An 18,248-nucleotide genomic window follows, 5' to 3' on the forward strand; every position below is an offset into this window, starting at 1 on the left:
CAAATCCTGCACAGATTTTCTTTCCAAGATACAAGAGTTTAGTGCTGACTCTTCTTGGTCACCATTATTTATTTGTTGGTGGGTTGGGTGTTTTTGTACAGTACGATTTTTGTTTTCGCTATTTTAAAGGGTTGTTAGTTGGTCCAGTACTTTTTTGTTTTGCTTTTCTGTTCCTTTCAGTCGTACTATCACATTCGCAAATTGCTTTGTTACAGATTAGTTTAGGGCATAATCATGTAACTCTCTTTAACTTAGGATGGTCTACAAGATTTTACTATCCATATGCAATTCGCCTTCAGGGTTTTACCTTCAGTGTATTAACACTGAAAAAAGGAGGTCAGCATGCAGTCTCAGCTGTTACCATCAACATAGCGCTCTAAATGCACAACTGTACTTGAAAGCCTCTTTTCATCATTACGAAAAAATATTAATAAAAGAGAAGAGTTAAGATTCTCACTTTCCATTTTGGTAATCTTATTTTGAGAGTTTTAAGCAAGCATTGAAATCCTTTTCTTATCACACCAGAGAGCCACATTCATCTTTAAAATATTTATTGATCGTTAAAAATAATAAGATTCCAATCACTCCTATAAAAAATAATAAATCTGAATAAAGGAGCATGACTGTTAGAGATGGGGGGAGAGATCCTCTTCCTCAGATGTCGCCTTACTCCGGTCATCATGGATCTGACAGGGCTGGAAGGATTTTTCCGGAGCACTGGCCGAATCCCACACGGAAGCCATTGCCCTGGCAGTAACCTGGGCCCAGAAAACAACAGACAGCTTGTTCTGTAAGGACAGCAGGACTTTACCAAGGGTCAAAGCGAATAAAGGCATAAAGAGACCAAAAACTAGTGGAAACATTTCAGAAATGAAATGAGGGGTAAAAAAACAGAACACCTGGAAGAGTTCAAGTAGCCCAGGAATAGAAAAGTAGAGAAAAGAAGCACAAAATGTTAAACACAGCAATATGTGAGTTCGGTGAATTGATCAAAGAGCAAACAAGATGTGCAATATTTCTGTTTTCAAACCTAATCTGCAGCATCATCAATCTAACTGGCAAGCTGATTCGCTGCCTGGCCCAGCCTTGCAATTAATAAAGTAAATCTGAATTCTCTTTCTGCAGCATTAGGACTGCTCTTGGGACATCGGGACTCCTATAGCCAGAAAGATGATCATTAAACCTCTTCAAACAGCAGGACCTACCCTTGCAGAGCCTGTTTCTCTCGCTAAAATCAAGTAGTTTATTTCCATGAGAAGCTCAGCATCTGACTCAAAATACTCATTTATCCTCTGTTATATAAAGAGGCATTGAAAGTCTGCTGACTGCTGCTGAAGTTACCAGGCTGTGACAACATCTCTAGCTGCAGGACCATCCAATCTGTCCCTGCTCCTGCATGGTGGGACAGATGACATTAGGACGGAGGTACCGCAGAGCCTCTTGCTGCCATGGACCAGCCGAGCTGCTCCAGAAACAGCATCCCTGAGCAAAGCTGCGGATGGACGAGGGGAGGGGACACAGCCAGAGGCTTCAGGTCCATCTGGGAAGACTATTCTGGGAAGAAACAGCTGAGGAGACCTACTGTAGCTCTCCGCCAACAACAGCTGATCAAAGGAAGGACACAAGTGGCATATGCTGTATTTTAAGGACCGATTTCATAATTAGAGATGGATTTTCTTAAAATAATGGAATACATCATCTTTGCTGCATGTGATAAAACCCAGATGCCTTTGAGAAGCCTAGAGGGAGCTGAACAGAACAGACTTTAGCCTCAATTCCCACCCTTAGCAGGGATCAGTGGCAACCTCTGCTGAGCGAGAGAACGGATGGGTTCAGGCAGCCAAAGTTACTGTAGTATGAGGACGGACCTTACCAGCTCCAACCCATAGGGCAGCTTGCATAGCCAGGCTGAAACAACATTTTTCCAAGGCCAGCAGTGTCTGTAAGTGCTAACTGCCTACCCACAGCCACCACCCCAGTATCTGCCAGGTAATTCTCATTCCTAAGCTTTACTTGAGTAAGGCACTTGCTTTGAGGCTCAGCTCAGTTTCCACTTGTCTCATCAGGCTTCATCGCCAGCTCTCCTTTGAGCGCTGGCTTATTATTTCAGTCCAGTTTAGTTATCCCTGCTGTCAACTACAATTTAGAGCGGTACCAAGCAGCAGCACATTTAACAAAGCGAGCTCTGTGCTGCCAGAGCAGCGGCCTGAGCAGAGTGCAAGGAGCGACAGAGAGGATTTTACAACGTCTGCAGCAAACCTTCCTTTGCAAGGCTCTCTCCCCGAGATGCACTGCTTGGGAAAGATATATTTCTCTCATTTTATTGTGTTTGGGTCCTGAAATAGTTCCCACAAGGGGAGTGAGAACAAAATGTTGAAATAGGAGACTAGCAATTATGGTTTGGGTGCTTCGGAAGAGCTAACGGCACAGCCTCGGGGGAGGATGCAATAGCAGCAGTCCTGCCTCAAGGGTGTCTTAAGGCACTGGACTTGCTATATATCACTAAATAGGAGCAGGTCCCAAACTGTCCCAGCAGAGCCCCAGCTCTAACAAATAGCGTGATGCCCTGATCACTACAACCACAAACTGTTGCTGGTGTAAAATAGCACAGCAGAGTGATTAACATGAGACTGTCCCACTGGGGCAACAGTGCCTTCATCCAGGTTAACACCACCACCATCGTGCCATCTTTAAGGATAAAAGACATCAAAGATTTAAAGTATTTATTTAAAGGCAACTTGTTCTGGGCATGAAGAACAATATGGGTCACAGTCTGGTCTCATTTGTCACCTAGCTGGTCACCTTGTGCCAGGTTGCCAAACTGCAAGGTGCTCATTGCCAATAAGGATGTCAGCATGTAACCCTAAAGGGACATTCGGAATACCTGACTGTACCCTAAGTTAGGGCTCCTGGCACAGTTACTGGAGGGACATCTGCACCTCTGGAGGGCAATGAATTGCTGGAGGAGTGTCTCTGCACAGAATGTATGGGAGCCTATGGAGAGCAGCGTCAGATGCCTACATGTTGCAGCATGAGTTGTTGCTGGGCTGTTGGAAGGCAGAAGGATGTCAGAGTTATTGGGGACTCCTTGGTTTCATCATCCACCGTTCCCTCCAGTACATCTAAATCTCTAGCACATCTAAATCTCCAGTTGTCTCAGCATCTTCCTCTGCAAAACTGTCAGAATCTCACAGAAACGTGATTTTCAAAGCTATTGCAGACTGCCAGATGGGAGGCACGAAGGCTGTGGCTGCAGCACTAGCAAAACTACTTATACAGCCATCACTGGGAGATCAAAATATATCCGCATATGCGTAATATTTTTTTCATCACGGGCAAGTTCTTGGGTTTTGTTAAAAAGCTTTCTGAAAAAAAATGAGAAATTTTAGAATGTTTTGGCAAAAGTCCTACAAGTCCTGGTTGGATTGAGCAGGCACAGGTATGCGAACACAGACCAGCATCACACTGCCGTGTCCTTCAGGTTGCTGCATAGCCATCAGTCACATTTTCTCTGCCTTAAGTCATATTTTTAAGTGTTTTCGCATCGCTTGAACCATTTTGCTCTTGTGCAGACTATCCCTGATCACATCAGCACAATGGAGGTGCTCAGAGCCAGGTGTGGCACTGGCTGGGTCTCAACTGATGTTCAACATCCCATAAGATATTCTCTAAAAACAGAGTATGTGACACAGCAAAGACATATGCAGGCTTGAATCAAAAGTTTCTCAGGCTTGAATCAAAAGTTTCTCATGGATGTTTTGCCAAATATTTGTCACATTAAAGGCATAAGGGGTTGACAGGATGAGAGGAAAGGGAATAACAGATCTTTTTGCACTGGTCTTTGGATTAAAAAGAAGTAGGAGTAGGATTTAGATCGCAAATCATGACGGTAGATTTTAATTAATAAAATATTTAGTTTCTCAAGGTGAAAATTAAAACTATGACCTAGCATGAAGCAGCTCTGAAGCGCAGCCCTTTTCAGAGGGCAACTTGTTAGCTGTGTTAGCAGGCTTCGTGCTGTTTCCTACATATTTGATTTGCAACACACTTCACTCAATACGCACATTTTGGTTTGTTTTTTTTTTTCAAAATAACGTTTTGCAGCATTTGCCAAGCTCTGTTCCAAATGCAGACTTGGACTGTGTGGTGGCAACAAATCAATTAATTTTAGTTGTAATGTATTTCTTGCCCATAAAAGTGAAAAGCTCTCCATTCCCTTAGCTTTCACGCCCAGTCATAGTGAGATTATCAATTACTTAGCAAAGCAAATAATCTAATTCAGAAAGCATTTATTGCAGGGAAACTTCTATCCACCTGCTTCTGCCTCCTGACAGGTAGGATGGAAACAACTGTGCTTGCGCAGCAGGTACAGAACAGCCCATCTCCCCGCCAGGCGCTCACACTGGGATCAATCTATGGAAACACGTCCTTGCTGCTGTATAAGAGCAGATTTTTGGCCATTACCTGTCAAAATGATTTCGTCTCCATCCCGCAGGAATTTACGAGACTGTCCCCTGCCGAGAGGGATTTCTTTCGTTCCATTCCAGGACAGCTCCAGCATGGAGCCAAAGCTCTCCAGCTCCTGCAGCAACAGTCCATAAACAAATAAACAGCTGTTTAGTACCTGTCCGACTATTAAGCTACTTTCTGCTGGAAGTACAGGCACAAGTATGTTAACTCTATAGAACAGAGTTTTGCTGTTGCTTGAATTCATTGATACATTACATTAACTTATTTTCCTGCCTTTGCATCTTACTTGCTTGTTCGCTGTCAGGAGCCGTGCTTCCAGCCATTATCTGGTGTGTTTAACATAGTGCTAAAACCTAAAAAGCAGTTTAATCTGCTACAGAGAGAACGGAAACAAATCAAGGGCACTTCTGCAAACACGGTGCTTTTATGTTGTCACGTTTCGCAGTTTTATTTACATTTTGTTCTCCAGAAGAGCAAAGCTGGCAAATGTTTGTAAGTCTTTAATGTCAATCTGCAGTACAATAGTTTAGATGAAGGAAAAAAACACTTCAGAAATGCTTAAGATTGAAGTACAGGTATCCCAGCTTGGGAACAACTTACTGTCTTCCAGAGCAGGATTTAAATCTGACTTTTCAGAAAGTGCTGGTACCTTACCCACATATTGCAACAACTGTGCATGTGGCAGTACAGGCAGAATAACAGCTTGTGAAATTAGCTCCAAATATATAGCATTAGAGAAATGAAAAGTTATACCCATGCACCTTTTACATGCTCCTCAGAAACAAAAAACCTGCATTTCACAGAGTATAAATGGGCTGTGTGGATTCTTGTGTGCAGAAATTAATTTGTATCTGTAGTAAAATAGTTCTTAGGAAAAGGAACACAGAAAACCAGAAACCGATAACAACATACCCACCACTTCTCAGTGCAATTTTGGGGCTACAAAAGCATTAACTCAAAGTACAGATATTTTCATAGCTGCTCACATCAAACAGGGCTTAGACACAAAGCCCTGCCCAGTCGGTTTTGGATTGGTGACCAGTTCTCAGCGACTGTCGTTATTTGAACACTTACGGGTCCACTGATGGTGCCAGAGGCCAGGAGATCTCCCGGTCTGAGGTTGCACCCGTTGATGGAATGATGAGCCAGCTGCTGTTTCATGGTCCAGTACATGTGCTGGAGGAAGGAGAAGAGGAGGCTAAAGCAATGAAGGCCAATCCTCGCAGGCATGTCATTAGCCTATGCAGAACATACTGCATTCTCGGGATGATGCTGGTAAGACTGTCCCTAAAGAAAAGTTTCCTCACTTAATGAGGAACCACTGCTACTTAGTGCTGCATTCACAGTATTTACTGTGGCCTGGCTGTTTGCCTCCTAAATGATGACCAAGAGCTGTTGTGTGCATATAAAACACATACTTTAACATGCAATTTAGTCACGTAAAATTTCTCTCCTTTCAGCTGGATGTCATCCCTCATCCTATTCTTCCTCTTTAATGCCAGCACTGCTGACCCAGTATCCATGATTAAGTCCAGTATTTTAATGAGTTTATAGCAAAATCTCCTTATTACTGATTTGCTGACTACTGATTTACTGATTAAGGTAATTACTATGCAAAGAACCAAATGTGAATATGAAATTGATTGAGAAATCCTGCAGCTGGTACATATACCTCCTGCCTTATGATCCCTTCAGTCAGCCTGCAGGGGCAGAGGGACAGACAGGGGCTGGGGACAGACTGGGGCTTGCACCTCAGCACATTGAGAGGCAATTCCTTTGCTTGCGAGTCATCTGCTCTCATTGCTCTCTGCAGAATTAGCACATGATTTACAATGCTCTGAGCATACTAAACTGAGCAGTGGGAAGAGCTGCCACCTTCTTCAGTGCTCAAGCTTTCAGGTATTTCCATCTCCGCAGAGGGATGAACTGTCACCACCCTCCACTCTTCTCTGTCTGTCCCCTACACAAACACGCCAGGCTTGATCTCCAGCTGATGAAAAGTCAGCGTTTGAAATTGCCTAAGGCTGGAGCTGATGGCATCAGCAAGATTTCAAACAAATGAAAGATAGTGGAGCTTTACCTTGAAATTGGATCTGCATATGGTGGTTGGCATGCTCATTCCTTCTCCTGCGGAAAATAAAATATAAGAAGCAGGGAAGCAAATTGTTTGTGTTGGATGAATAACTTTGGAGTCTTTTGACTTTACAGATGAATGGAGACTTCTTTTATCGTTGTAATCGCTAGCAGGAAACAAGCAACAACATTTTCTATATCGATATGAAGGCCAGCATTTCACAGAAAACAAGTGTGTGTGGGTGGCACTGGGGTAGTATCAAGGTGCCCATTTCCCACTCTCTGCTCTCCTAAAGGAGCAGCACCTGGACCTACTGGGCAGCTGGGTCATGAACTGGGTTAACATCTGTATCTCTTGTCAATCTCATCTTTCCATACCCAGGCAGGCAGACCCCACAGGGACCCTCCTCATCACGAACCGATCACCTGGGAGACATTCCCTCCTCAACAAATTGCTACACAGCCAGCGGAGAGCACGAAGAGCTTTGCCTCCTTCTCTGATGGAGATAATATGGGCAAAGAAAGAAAAGGAGGATCGCAGAGCCAAGGGTAAAGTGTCTGAAATACATGGTGGCTCTGCATCCCTTAATTGGCAAGTTCAGCTTTATAACCCACTCAGCAGTATCGTACCTTTAATAGCAACGAAGAGCTTGATGTCAAAAGTGTAGGGCTCTTCATCCTGAAGGTAGGGCAGTGGTTTGGGATCCTGAAAGCATATAAAAGGCACCACAGTCTAAACAAACAGACAGGAAGAATTCCACAAGCCATCCCAGTGACTTTTTGTTTAACCAGGCTGTGCTGCACACCCCATTTACTCCACCAGTGCTGCTGCTCAGATCATTGCTTTGCTTGCTCTCATGCACACGCTTTGAAAGATCTTTCTGAGCAGATGTGATATCCATATAATCTGACTCCTTGGTCTGCATGTGGGCTCCAAAAGCCCTCTCCATCATTACGGCGTGGATGTCAATCCAAAACAAACACAGGGCCCACACACCTTTGCTTTGTGCCTGCACAGAGAAGGCAGTTGTGAGCTCTCTGTAGGACTCTTTATTGTCTTTTTCCATTATAACTAAACATAATGCAGACAACTGGAAATGCTTGAACAAAGTGTTTTGGCTCAAGTTCACTCTCTCTGCTGCTTGCTGGATGCCAAGGGCTACCAGACACTAATGAGAAGCTCTCTGATCAGTTTATTTTCCAGATGTTTTTAAGGAGAGCATTTTTCTGCCCTGCTCAAGCAGACAGGATGGCAGCTCAGGGCATGATGTGGCAGTGCCAGTGACATCAATGAGCATTTGAACTCAGATGTCCCAGAATGCCTTCATATGTTTAGAAGCAGGATCACACTTGCAAACTCTATAAAGAACTGGTACAGCTCAGTGATTTCTACTGATGGGACCTACCAGCCCTGCTGAGATTTTTCTAGCCCTGCTTTCTGCTTGTTTCTACACTTTCTCTTGCTAACCTGGACAGGGTTTGGCAGCACGAATGGCATAAGAGCTTCCATGGTGACCACCCAAGGAGAGATGGTTGTGCCAAAGCTCTTGCCCAGGAATGGACCCAGAGGAACATATTCCCATTTCTGGATGTCACGGGCTAGGAAGAGAAAATTCAAAGCAATACTGTTGAATATATCCCAGGAATTGCACAGCTTTCACACCTGTTTAAAGAGTAATATGGACAAGTTATCACCACCCTTTCTAGCCATTGTCCCCAAATCCTGATTTCAATCCATCCCTTTCAGATCCTCAAACTAGTTTTCTTAGACCAGCAAGATTAGTAAGAAAAGTCAGCTATAATTAAAACAAGTCAGGCCACCCCTATATGACCAGTAGTTTACCACTGACCACTTTATTTAACAACCACTTTATTTAATGTTTTTACACCCCGCTAATGGTCCATGCCAGTTGCGGGGCCATTTCAGCCATTGGAATCTATGCATATACTGAGGGATTTGTGATTGCCAAATCCTTTTCCTACTCCTGATACTGAAATCAATCCTCTGTTGGAATCGCCATCCTTAGGGCTGCTCAATCCCTGCCCAGAAGAACTTAGACTGATATTAGCTCGTTCATGACTAAATAAATCTTCATTAGGCAGCAATTTCTGGTTCTACTGATTGATCGAATATGGATTGAGACAGAGCCTGAGAAATGCAGACAGCATTTCATTTTCATCCCTTTCAACCATACCCAGTGGTTTCAATCATGACTATTCTACTATTAAAATATATCATTTGTCCCTGTCTAAGGTTTCCTGTGATGCTGTAACCCCCTCTCCAGGCAGAGTCCCGCGGCACAGATTACCGCTCCAATCGTTCATCAGGACCATCCCAAAGATGTGCTCCTGTGCTCTGCTGATAGGAATTGGCTCCCCATACTTGTTGCCAGGACCTACAAAGAATGCCTGAAATTGAAAAATGGTGATTAAGGAAGTTTTTGAAGTTAACAATTTTCACATGCACAAGCAACAGAGGATGTGTGGGATGGGAATTTGCATCGTTTCCCGTATACAATTAGACATAACCCATGGCCTAACTTCTTCTTTCTTCCCCTCCATGAAACTGGCAGGCTTGAAATACTTAAGAGCACTGTGTTGCTAAGAGACAGTCTTAAACAAGGGTGTGACATTGTCAAAACACAGGCGAAAAAATGGTCCCTCTCAATTACAATCTGGATGCAGAGCAGGTTTGCCCACTGAAGTGACTCTGTTTGCTGCAGACAGTGGCCAGGAAAGTGTTTGAAGTCATCTGAGGGGATGCTGAAGGTGGCTGGAGCCTGTCATGACAGTGGGGAAGAGGAGACAGGTGGAGAAATGTGCCCACTGATAAAACAAGCTCATGAACTGGGTGCCTGCCCTTACTCCCTTAGAACATGTACAGCCTGAGCCCTTGGCAGAGATATCTACAGGGAATCTCGGTTGTCTCTTTCCACCAACAGTATGAAAGATTTTCTTCCAAAGCCTTCACCAGTGTAAATTCACTCTCACAGCTGCCGGCAGTAAAACTCAGGCTGCAAAGCAGACGTATGGCAGGACTTCAGGTACCCACTCTATGGGGCTGCCTCCTACTTTATTGCACTGATCTGCAAAGCATACAACATTAAAGGTTTGCAGTTTATTTTTAGTACCATTTCCCTTTATATTAGACTTCTTTCACTTCTTTTTTGGTTTTTTTACAGGGGAGAGATGGGGAATAAATCATATCAATGATACAAATCATATAAATCATAATGAACAATCCTGTAAAACTCTCCCTTCTGGATCACACTAAGCCACAAGAAGACGCACCTTCCAAGGATGATTTTTACAACACTCACAGCACAGGTTTCATCCTTCCAGCCAGAAAGATAAGGGGTTTGAATTGCATTCCCAAGGACTCACGTCTTCCTCTGCTCTAGACTCAAGGCACAGACAGCCTGTATCACAGTATCACAGTATGTTTGGGATTGGAAGGGACCTCAAAAGGTCATCTAGTCCAATCCCCCTGCTGGAGCAGGAACGCCCAGGTGAGGTCGCACAGGAACATGTCCAGGCGGGTTTTGAATGTCTCCAGAGAAGGAGACTCCACAACCTCCCTGGGCAGCCTGTTCCAGTGTCTGTCACCCTCACTGAGAAGAAGTTTCTTCTCAAATTTAAGTGGAACCTCTTGTGTTCCAGCTTGATCCCATTACCCCTTGTCCTATCATTGTTTGCCACCGAGAAGAGCCTGGCTCCATCCTCGTGGCACTCACCCTTTATATATTTAGAAACATTAATAAGGTCACCCCTCAGTCTCCTCTTCTCCAAACTAAAGAGACCCAGCTCCCTCAGCCTTTCCTCATAAGGGAGATGCTCCGCTCCATCATCTTTGTTGCCCTATGCTGGACCCTTTCCAGCAGTTCCCTGTCCTGCTGGAACTGAGGGGCCCAGAACTGGACACAATATTCCAGGTGTGGTCTCACCAGGGCAGAGTAGAGAGGAAGGAGAACCTCTCTCGATCTACTAACCACCCCGCTTCTAATACACCCCAGGTACCATTGGCTTCCTGGCCACAAGGGCCCAGTGCTGGCTCATGGTCATCCTGCTGTCCACCAGGACCCCCAGGTCCCTTTCCCCTACACTGCTCTCTAATATGTAATTTCCCAACCTATACTGGAACCTGGGGTTGTTCCTGCCCAGATGCAGGACTCTACACTTTCCCTTGTTAAATTTCATTAGGTTATGTACCTCCAAACCCCCAGCATCCACTAAAAGATCCTGGCTACAGCGCAGAGGCAACTGCTAACCAGAGAACAGGCTGTGGTGTCTGATGAAAAGGATGATGCCTGAGTGCTTCCAGACTGCTGCACTGGTGCTCAGTTTTGGCCAGATGAGCTGTTTCCAGCCTGAAAGCTGCATTAGCAAACCACTGAACGAGCTAACGCACCCCGCGACTCCTCAGAAGGGAAGGTTTCTGTCACAGAAATATTTATTGCCAGCAGCTCACGCTGCTCAGAGGGAAACGCAGGGATGGACCTCACGAGACACTCATTTTAGAAGATAAACCTACCTTTTCTCCCCTGTTTCTATTTTGATGTTTGTTTATTAAAGTAGCAGGGGGGAAAAGCCTCATCTTACCATTTCTAACTCAATATCCAGACGCTTACAAGCACCAAACACTGGAGGTTTATCTGTGGATAGAAGAAAGAGTATTTTACGACAGGGAGGCAGGTAGGGAAATAAAGATAACAGCCAGAAGAAACAGAGCAGCTGGTGCTGCCCGGCATGCAAAGACACAATGGACTTAAGTCAGGGCTTTCTCTTGCCCTGACCCCAGGCTGGGCTTTAGACAAGGCATCCTAAGGCATCCTCTCCACTATTCTGTGATGTGGAGGAAAAATAAAAACTAAAAAAATAAGAAGTCATATTAAAAGCCTACCTCACCATTATGGACTCACCATTATCAGGTCTCATTTGCCCCATAGGTCTCCGAATGGGTGTCCCGGACACCACAATGGACGATGCCCGGCCGTGATAACCCACGGGTAAGTGCAGCCTGTGAGAGGACGTCACAGAGCTCAGGTTAGCTGTGTAACCATCGCCATCCAGAGCAGCTTTTTGGGGTGGAAACACCATGGGGGTGTGAGGTACAAGGAGTGAGCTCTGCATAAGTGGCATGGACATTTGCAGCTCACTTGCTTTGATATAAAGATGTGAGCAAACTATAATCCAAAGCCGCGTCTTAATGCACTTTTGTGCCACTGCTCCACTTAATTCCTTGGAGCTTAAGCTCTGCTTTCTTGTCATTCAGCAAACCCCCATTTCTTAAGTAAATCTGTCTTTGTAGCTGAGAGTTGCATTGTAATTGGTGTGGCTGCTATAATGAAATGCAGTGCAGACTGGGCTAAGGTTGGAGAAATGTGGCTTTTAGTTCTCTTATCAAACTCTTGACAGTACAGATTCTCATCCGCCACAGAACTGAAATCAGTATTTTCCTGAAAAACCACTCAGATCTTTGAAAAATTCTGGATAAGTACATATAAGCATACAAAATAACGCTGTGTCAGGGAAAAACCTGAACTACCCACCAGTTAGGCATCAAAGCATTCTCCTTCCCCCTGAACATGATCCCGACGTTTGTGGCATGTTGGCGTGAAGAATAGAAGTCAGTGTAATCTCCTGCGTGGAAAGAAACCCGTAAAATAGGGATGAATGGCAGGAAAATCCCTCACCTGCCAGGGCTAGAGCACAGTGCACACTGCTGGCAATGAAAAGAGCAGAAAAGGAGGCAGTGAGAGCGCTGAGCAGGAGCAAGTAGCAACAATTAGTATTATCAGTGCAGGCATGTAATTAATAGCACAAAGGTGGTGATTGGCACAGTTCACCTATAAAATTATGCATGCAAAACTGGCCTTTTTTTTTTTTTGTAAAAAAAAAAAAAAAAAAAAAAAAAAAAAAAAAAAAAGAAGCCTCCAGCAGAGAAAAGGGGTAAAAAGAGCAGGGACATAACAGAGCAGCTGGTTTCCCATAGACAAGCCGGGTCCCGCTGCTCGTTCCGTTGTCTTGTTTTGCCGGCGGTACCCGGTGGAGGGAATCGGCTCATACGCAGGACATCTGCTGCCCTCTGCTGCCATCCCTGCCAAACAGCTCCCACCCTCGCATTCATGGGAAATCAGAGGGTTTTGGGGGAAAAAACCCCTCAATTTAGGAGGGGGGGGTTTATATTTGCAGGCTCAGTAAGTTATCTCGCAGCCCCAGCAGAGGACACAGTCGGCACTTGCTCTCAGGACAAGCACGAATGATGCACAGGGTAGAGCTGAACTAAGTGTGGTGGAAACCTAAATAACTTGTAGGTGTGTGAGACAGCAAGTTCACATCCCTGCTCCTGTGAGGGTCACACCTCTCAAGCGATTTTGATCAAGTTGTTTTGGGTCCAAATATAATTTTCTGTTAAAAACAGGAAGATGTTTATATATCTATGGACACACTAACTCCAAAACATTCCATGGCCTCACAGGAGTGGAGGTAAGATTTGAGCTGCAGAGTATTAGTCTGGGAGCAGAGACTTGTGCTTATTTATGAGGCTGTGCCAGAGTATCTGCCTTGCAAAACTTTCAAAGATCTGCATTATTTTCTGATGGCAAACGGGGAAAATGTTGGAAACAGAACAAGTGTTTCTTCCCTGGCTCTAGTCACAAAGGCCTTTGGTGATGTCAGTTTGATGACAAGACTTATATGGCACCAGGCAATATCTTCACTGATTTAATGAAAAATGCATCCAGGAATTTTCTGGCTGCCACTGAGCTTCCCCAGGCTTTTATTCTTGTGCAACAGACAGTGCCCACCTTCCATTATATACAATAATCTACTTCTGGCTCCTGCAAAACCCATTCAATGTCACAGCTATGATCTGTCTGTCTGAGCAAGCTGGAAATAAAGCAGCTTCTCCGGAGGAGAGTGAAGGGCAGCACTGAGCAGCCTTTGGCTACGGGAGACTCACCGATGTGGGCTGGCAGGTGCATCGTCGCAGAAGCCTGAGGTACAAATGCTCTAAAACGAAAAATGATGACTTCAGCTCTCAGAAAACTCGCAGCTCTCAAATATTAATAGTTTATAAGCATGTAAGGGGCCCCGTCTCGACTAGCTCCTTCCTTAATTTATTTTGCAAAGACTTGCAGCAAAAAAAAACACTTGCAGAAAAATTAAGACAACTGCACAGGCTGCTGTTAGTGAGAGCGAAAGGAGCAGCCATCAGGGTGTGAGCGGGAGGGGAGGTGATGCTCATGGTGAGCTGGCTGGTTTGCCAAGGGGCACGGAGAGACGCGCGATGCCCGTGCACACAGCCCAGCTGGTCACCGCTGCCTCTGCCGCATGGAAAGGATGGTTTCATGGGATGGGGCTCTCGGGGTGCCCCATTCAAACTGCTGGACATGCTCAGGGAAGATCTGTGTGCCAACCCCTTGCCTGCCTGTGTATGCCTAAATCAACCCAGCAAGACAGGGAGGAACGGCTCCTCTTGCTGCCAGGGCAAGCAGTTGTAGCGCTTAAAGCATCACTCCGGACAAACAAGAAGGTATGTGATTAATGGACACACACATTTTCCATCAGCACAGCATGGAGCAGGGCACAGTCCTCCCCTCCCACCTCTACACCAGTGCACTGCCCCGTATCTGAAACCAATTTGTGACAATGGGGTTGGTTTTAGCAAACTCTGGCTGTTTCTGAGGAGCAATTGGAGGGGTGACCCCTTGCCAGAAGAGGCTCCAGGGCAGTGCTGGGGGAGGTGGCAGAGGTGGGGTGGAGATCCTGGCAGCCACTTTGTCACCAAAGGCCATGATGGAGGGGATGCAAGCCCCCGCCTTCCTGGGCAGCCCAGCTGGACACCCTGCAGAGAGGCAGCAGGTCTGCGTCACCCCAGGGCAGAGCTCAGTGTCCCCAGGGGGAGGGTGACACCCCGGATCTGTGGGCATCTAAAGGACTAATCAGACACATAATTAAAAGAGGGAAGCTCTCAATATACCCAAACCCTGGTTAATTCCCATGTAGGTGGCCACATTCAGACCTTCTATTTTGGCGCCTTGGATCACGGGGTGGCGCAGGGCACAGCTGGAAGGCCACCGTGCCACTGTCCGCTCCCTCACCTTCCCCGCAGCTCCGCGTTGTCCCTCAGGGCCGGCTCGCTGGCCGACAGCAGCTTCTGCAGACGAGCCCTCGCCTCCATCCACGCCGCCCGGCCCAGCCCCATGAAGGCGTTCAGGGTCGGCTGACAGGTGACAGAGGGGCGAGAAGGCAGATAAAAGACCACGTTTGGCTTCCCCTTTGTGTGCGTGGAAGATGTCCTGCGCTTGCACCCCGCGGTTATGCGGCGGGGGCTGCCCAGATCACCCGTCCTCCCCGTTGATCACTCCCCGTGCTCCTGTCCTCACACCACAAATCCTCTGAAGCAGGACCTGCTGCACCCTTGCCATGTGCCCATGTGCCTTAGCAGCTTTGACAACTCAACTAGATGTAACCAGAGGCCATTTGTATTTACCTTCAAAACGCAGCCTCTCTGTCATCAAAATCCCATCTGATTCCTTGCCATGAGGTGCTGAAGGCACAAGGGGGACTGAAGTAATTGTTTACACATTCTGTCAGCCCACTGCATTACCAAAGTCTGATGAAAATGTCCTTTGGACCCCAGATGCCTCTGCTCCCCTTGCTATCACACATGTGATGAGATTACCCTGTAAGCAGAGCCCACCTAACACCACATTTTCAGTTCTTATCTCACCACAAGTTTCTACAAACTCTTAGGGGTGTTTCCAAAGTGTGCGTGGAAATCAGAACAACAGACACTATGATAAATACCTGGTCAAAGACATGCTGATGTTTGGCAAGAGCTGGTCCATTGAACAGATGTTTAATGACACTGAGATCCAAAATCTGGTCTCCAATTGCGACCCCAAGTCTGTGTCTGGGCTGCAAAGCAGCAAGAGGAGAGCGGGAAAGAAGAAGAATTTATGCTTGTACCCAAAAATCCTCTAAAGAGGGCACAGAAGACAGTGACAGAGAGTTTTATTGATCAGGGACAAGGGTCTGGTATTACAGCAATTTGCCATTAAAAGCTAATCAATGAGACTGGCTACTGAAAAACGTGAAGACCCAGAGGCAGAGCATTATTGCAGACTCCCTGCAGCCTTTGAGGGGTGGGAGAGCCTTCTCCTTGTCCCCATCTTTGGGGGGAATGATAGGACAACAAATAGAGGTTTACTTCCATGCTCTCTTCCCCCTGCTCCTCATTAATGACATGCATTTCAGAATAAACTTGTTTAATTGTCAGTCCAGCCCTAAATGCTGATGCTTGTATATCCGAAATATGCTGTGAAGTAGGAAAAAAAAGCTATTCCTCCTTCTACAGATGGAGAACTGAAGCATAGACCTGCCACAGCAGGACTGATCTCATCCTTATAGCCATGTAGCTGGAGAGAAATAGGGATTTCTGCAGCACAGTTCCTCCCCAGCAGACAAAGGGTGCTCTGGACCCCACCGACGATGCTGGGAACGCAGCGCACCTTGCTCAGCCACGTTATTTCTGCAGCACACCGAATGAGGCCGCCATACGTAACCCACCCTCACGCCACGCGAGGCGAACCCCAGCCTGGATCCTCACTACGGGACCAGCTTCCCACATCTACAGGGACATCGCACTGCATTCATGGGACAGATGCAGCCCAGGACACAAAGACCCTGTTCATCTCCGCAGCACCAAGCACGTGCGGAGCCGGCGGTGATGGAGCAGCACGGCCGGGCCCACGGCAGCTCCACCGCAGCTGCACGGGGGGTTATAGAAATGCCGCATATTTCAATTATTCCCGTCTTTAGACAAACTAGTTACAGTCATGATGAAAACCAGCTTAGCAAATGGGAACAGCCAACTATGAAAATCCACACTGTTAAACCTTTAATTTCTAAACAAGATTCCAAAAGTGATAGTAAGTGTTTATTCAGCAAACATTCCTGCAAAAAACTCTAAAGGTCGTGTCAGGTTAATCTGTAACTGGGATAGTCAGGAGTGACATCGACTGCTTTAGCTTGAAATTGTTACAACGCTAGGCCACTTTTAGAACATTATTTTCCTAAATCATTTCTCTATGTCCTTGTCTGCCTTTTCATAGGGTTGGAGTGATGCTTTCTTCAGAGAACACTTACTGTAGAAGGCAGAAAAATAATCCAAACTTGCTAGATAACAGTACACACATCTAGGAAGAGATTAAACAAACCATCTCAGTTTTATCTTTGGAAAATACCACATCAGAAAACACAATCTTCCACTTTATATATATTTTTTTGAAACCTGCATGGATAAGCCAAGACAGCAGAAACCAGGAGATAATCAGGATGTTTCCATGAGCAAGGATAAATAAATCCTCCACTTTTTCCTTCCAAGAAGCAGCTCTTGGCCCGTTTCCCCTTCTCCGAGGTCACATCCCCGGGCTCTGTCCCATCAGGCACTGGGAGGTGTGAGGTTGAAATAAATATATAACGTGGCTTCTTAAGGGTGAAGATGAGATTACACTCAGCCACAAGGAAAATGAAGGATTGAATTAAGAACAAAAAAATATCAGTGTGAACTGTGTCATGTCTCTACTTAAAAGGATTAAATGCAGAATTAATGATGTCACAAACACAGTCAAAACCACACAAAAACTGCTGTATGTATTAGCCATAGTACTTCTTATAAGTATCAACACTTTTGTGCTATCTTAATGTGGTTATTCTGATAACAGCTTCTTTTAAGAGCCGATGCAGCAGCTATGGTTTTGCTGTCTCATCAGGAAGGTCCCGTGAGTGTCTCAGGCTGGGAAGTTCTTCTTTATACCAGGTTGCAGGGAATTCCTGTTGTTATTTGTAGCCTTGGGACAATCGCAACACCCCGAGGACAAAGTTTGCTGTTACTCACCTCCTCCTTAGTGGAGAAAACCCCATATGGGAGATTCTGGAGAGGAAAATCCGAGTCCTTGTCCACCTGTATGAAAGACATGCTGACCACCGAGCAGTCCCTGCTTGCAGACGAGAGCCCCCACGTCCTGAGGAGGAAGATCCTCTCCAGATGTTGTAACCAAGAGCATAGCAGCACCAAATCCCACCCTCCATCCTCAGCCTCAAACCAATCACAGACCCGTCTCCATCCCACCCTCTGCTGAGGGTTAATCAGTGCCAGAGGTCTGCATGAGCCAGCAGCTCTTCACTGCTCCCAGTAACATAGGGACCGGTGGAAAACAACTCTTCCTGCTCCAGAAACTCTCATGTGAACCTGGGGCCCTTCTTCCTATAGTCAGACTCAATCTTAAAGGTCTTTTCCAACCAAAACAATTCTACATGTGCATGACTGCAGGTGGGGGATCTGAGCAGACAGCTCCAAAACCAGGGGTAATTTCTCTTATTTTACTTCCGAGGGGTCATTTACATGCCCGAGAGTATGGGAATGTATCAGATGATTTGGTGAGGAGGTTGGTTAAACGTAAATATGCTCAAGTGACTTGCACCTGTCTGTTCCTTGTAGCAGCGACTTCAGAGATCCCCCAGTAGAGAGGTAACTAAAATACAGCTTGCTCTTTGCAATGCATCCGTAGCCTCTGGCTCTTGTGACATAGCTGTGTATGTGTACACACTGAGCAACGGGGAAACAATCATCCCCACACTGAGCTCTTCCAGCAGGAGCTCAGCAACAATTGGGACATCACACAACTCACACCTGAAAT

The 18,248-nt window shown here is 45.9% G+C and overlaps 1 protein-coding gene across 1 annotated transcript; it reads right to left on the bottom strand.

Annotated features, from left to right (window-relative positions):
• Positions 1 to 678: 678 nt before the first annotated feature.
• FAH (fumarylacetoacetate hydrolase) lies at positions 679 to 17,527 on the bottom strand (the record flags this gene model as incomplete). Its single annotated transcript, XM_080351433.1, has 14 exons — positions 679 to 758; positions 4,465 to 4,582; positions 5,545 to 5,646; positions 6,551 to 6,597; positions 7,174 to 7,249; positions 8,012 to 8,142; positions 8,853 to 8,952; positions 11,143 to 11,195; positions 11,463 to 11,560; positions 12,093 to 12,183; positions 13,505 to 13,554; positions 14,646 to 14,767; positions 15,355 to 15,465; positions 17,447 to 17,527. The coding sequence occupies 14 exons, from the start codon at positions 17,525 to 17,527 to the stop codon at positions 679 to 681; spliced, it is 1,260 nt and encodes a 419-aa protein (XP_080207559.1).
• Positions 17,528 to 18,248: the final 721 nt, after the last annotated feature.

Source organism: Nesoenas mayeri (genome assembly GCF_963082525.1).
Source record: "Nesoenas mayeri genome assembly, chromosome: 11".
Lineage (NCBI taxonomy): Eukaryota > Metazoa > Chordata > Aves > Columbiformes > Columbidae > Nesoenas > Nesoenas mayeri.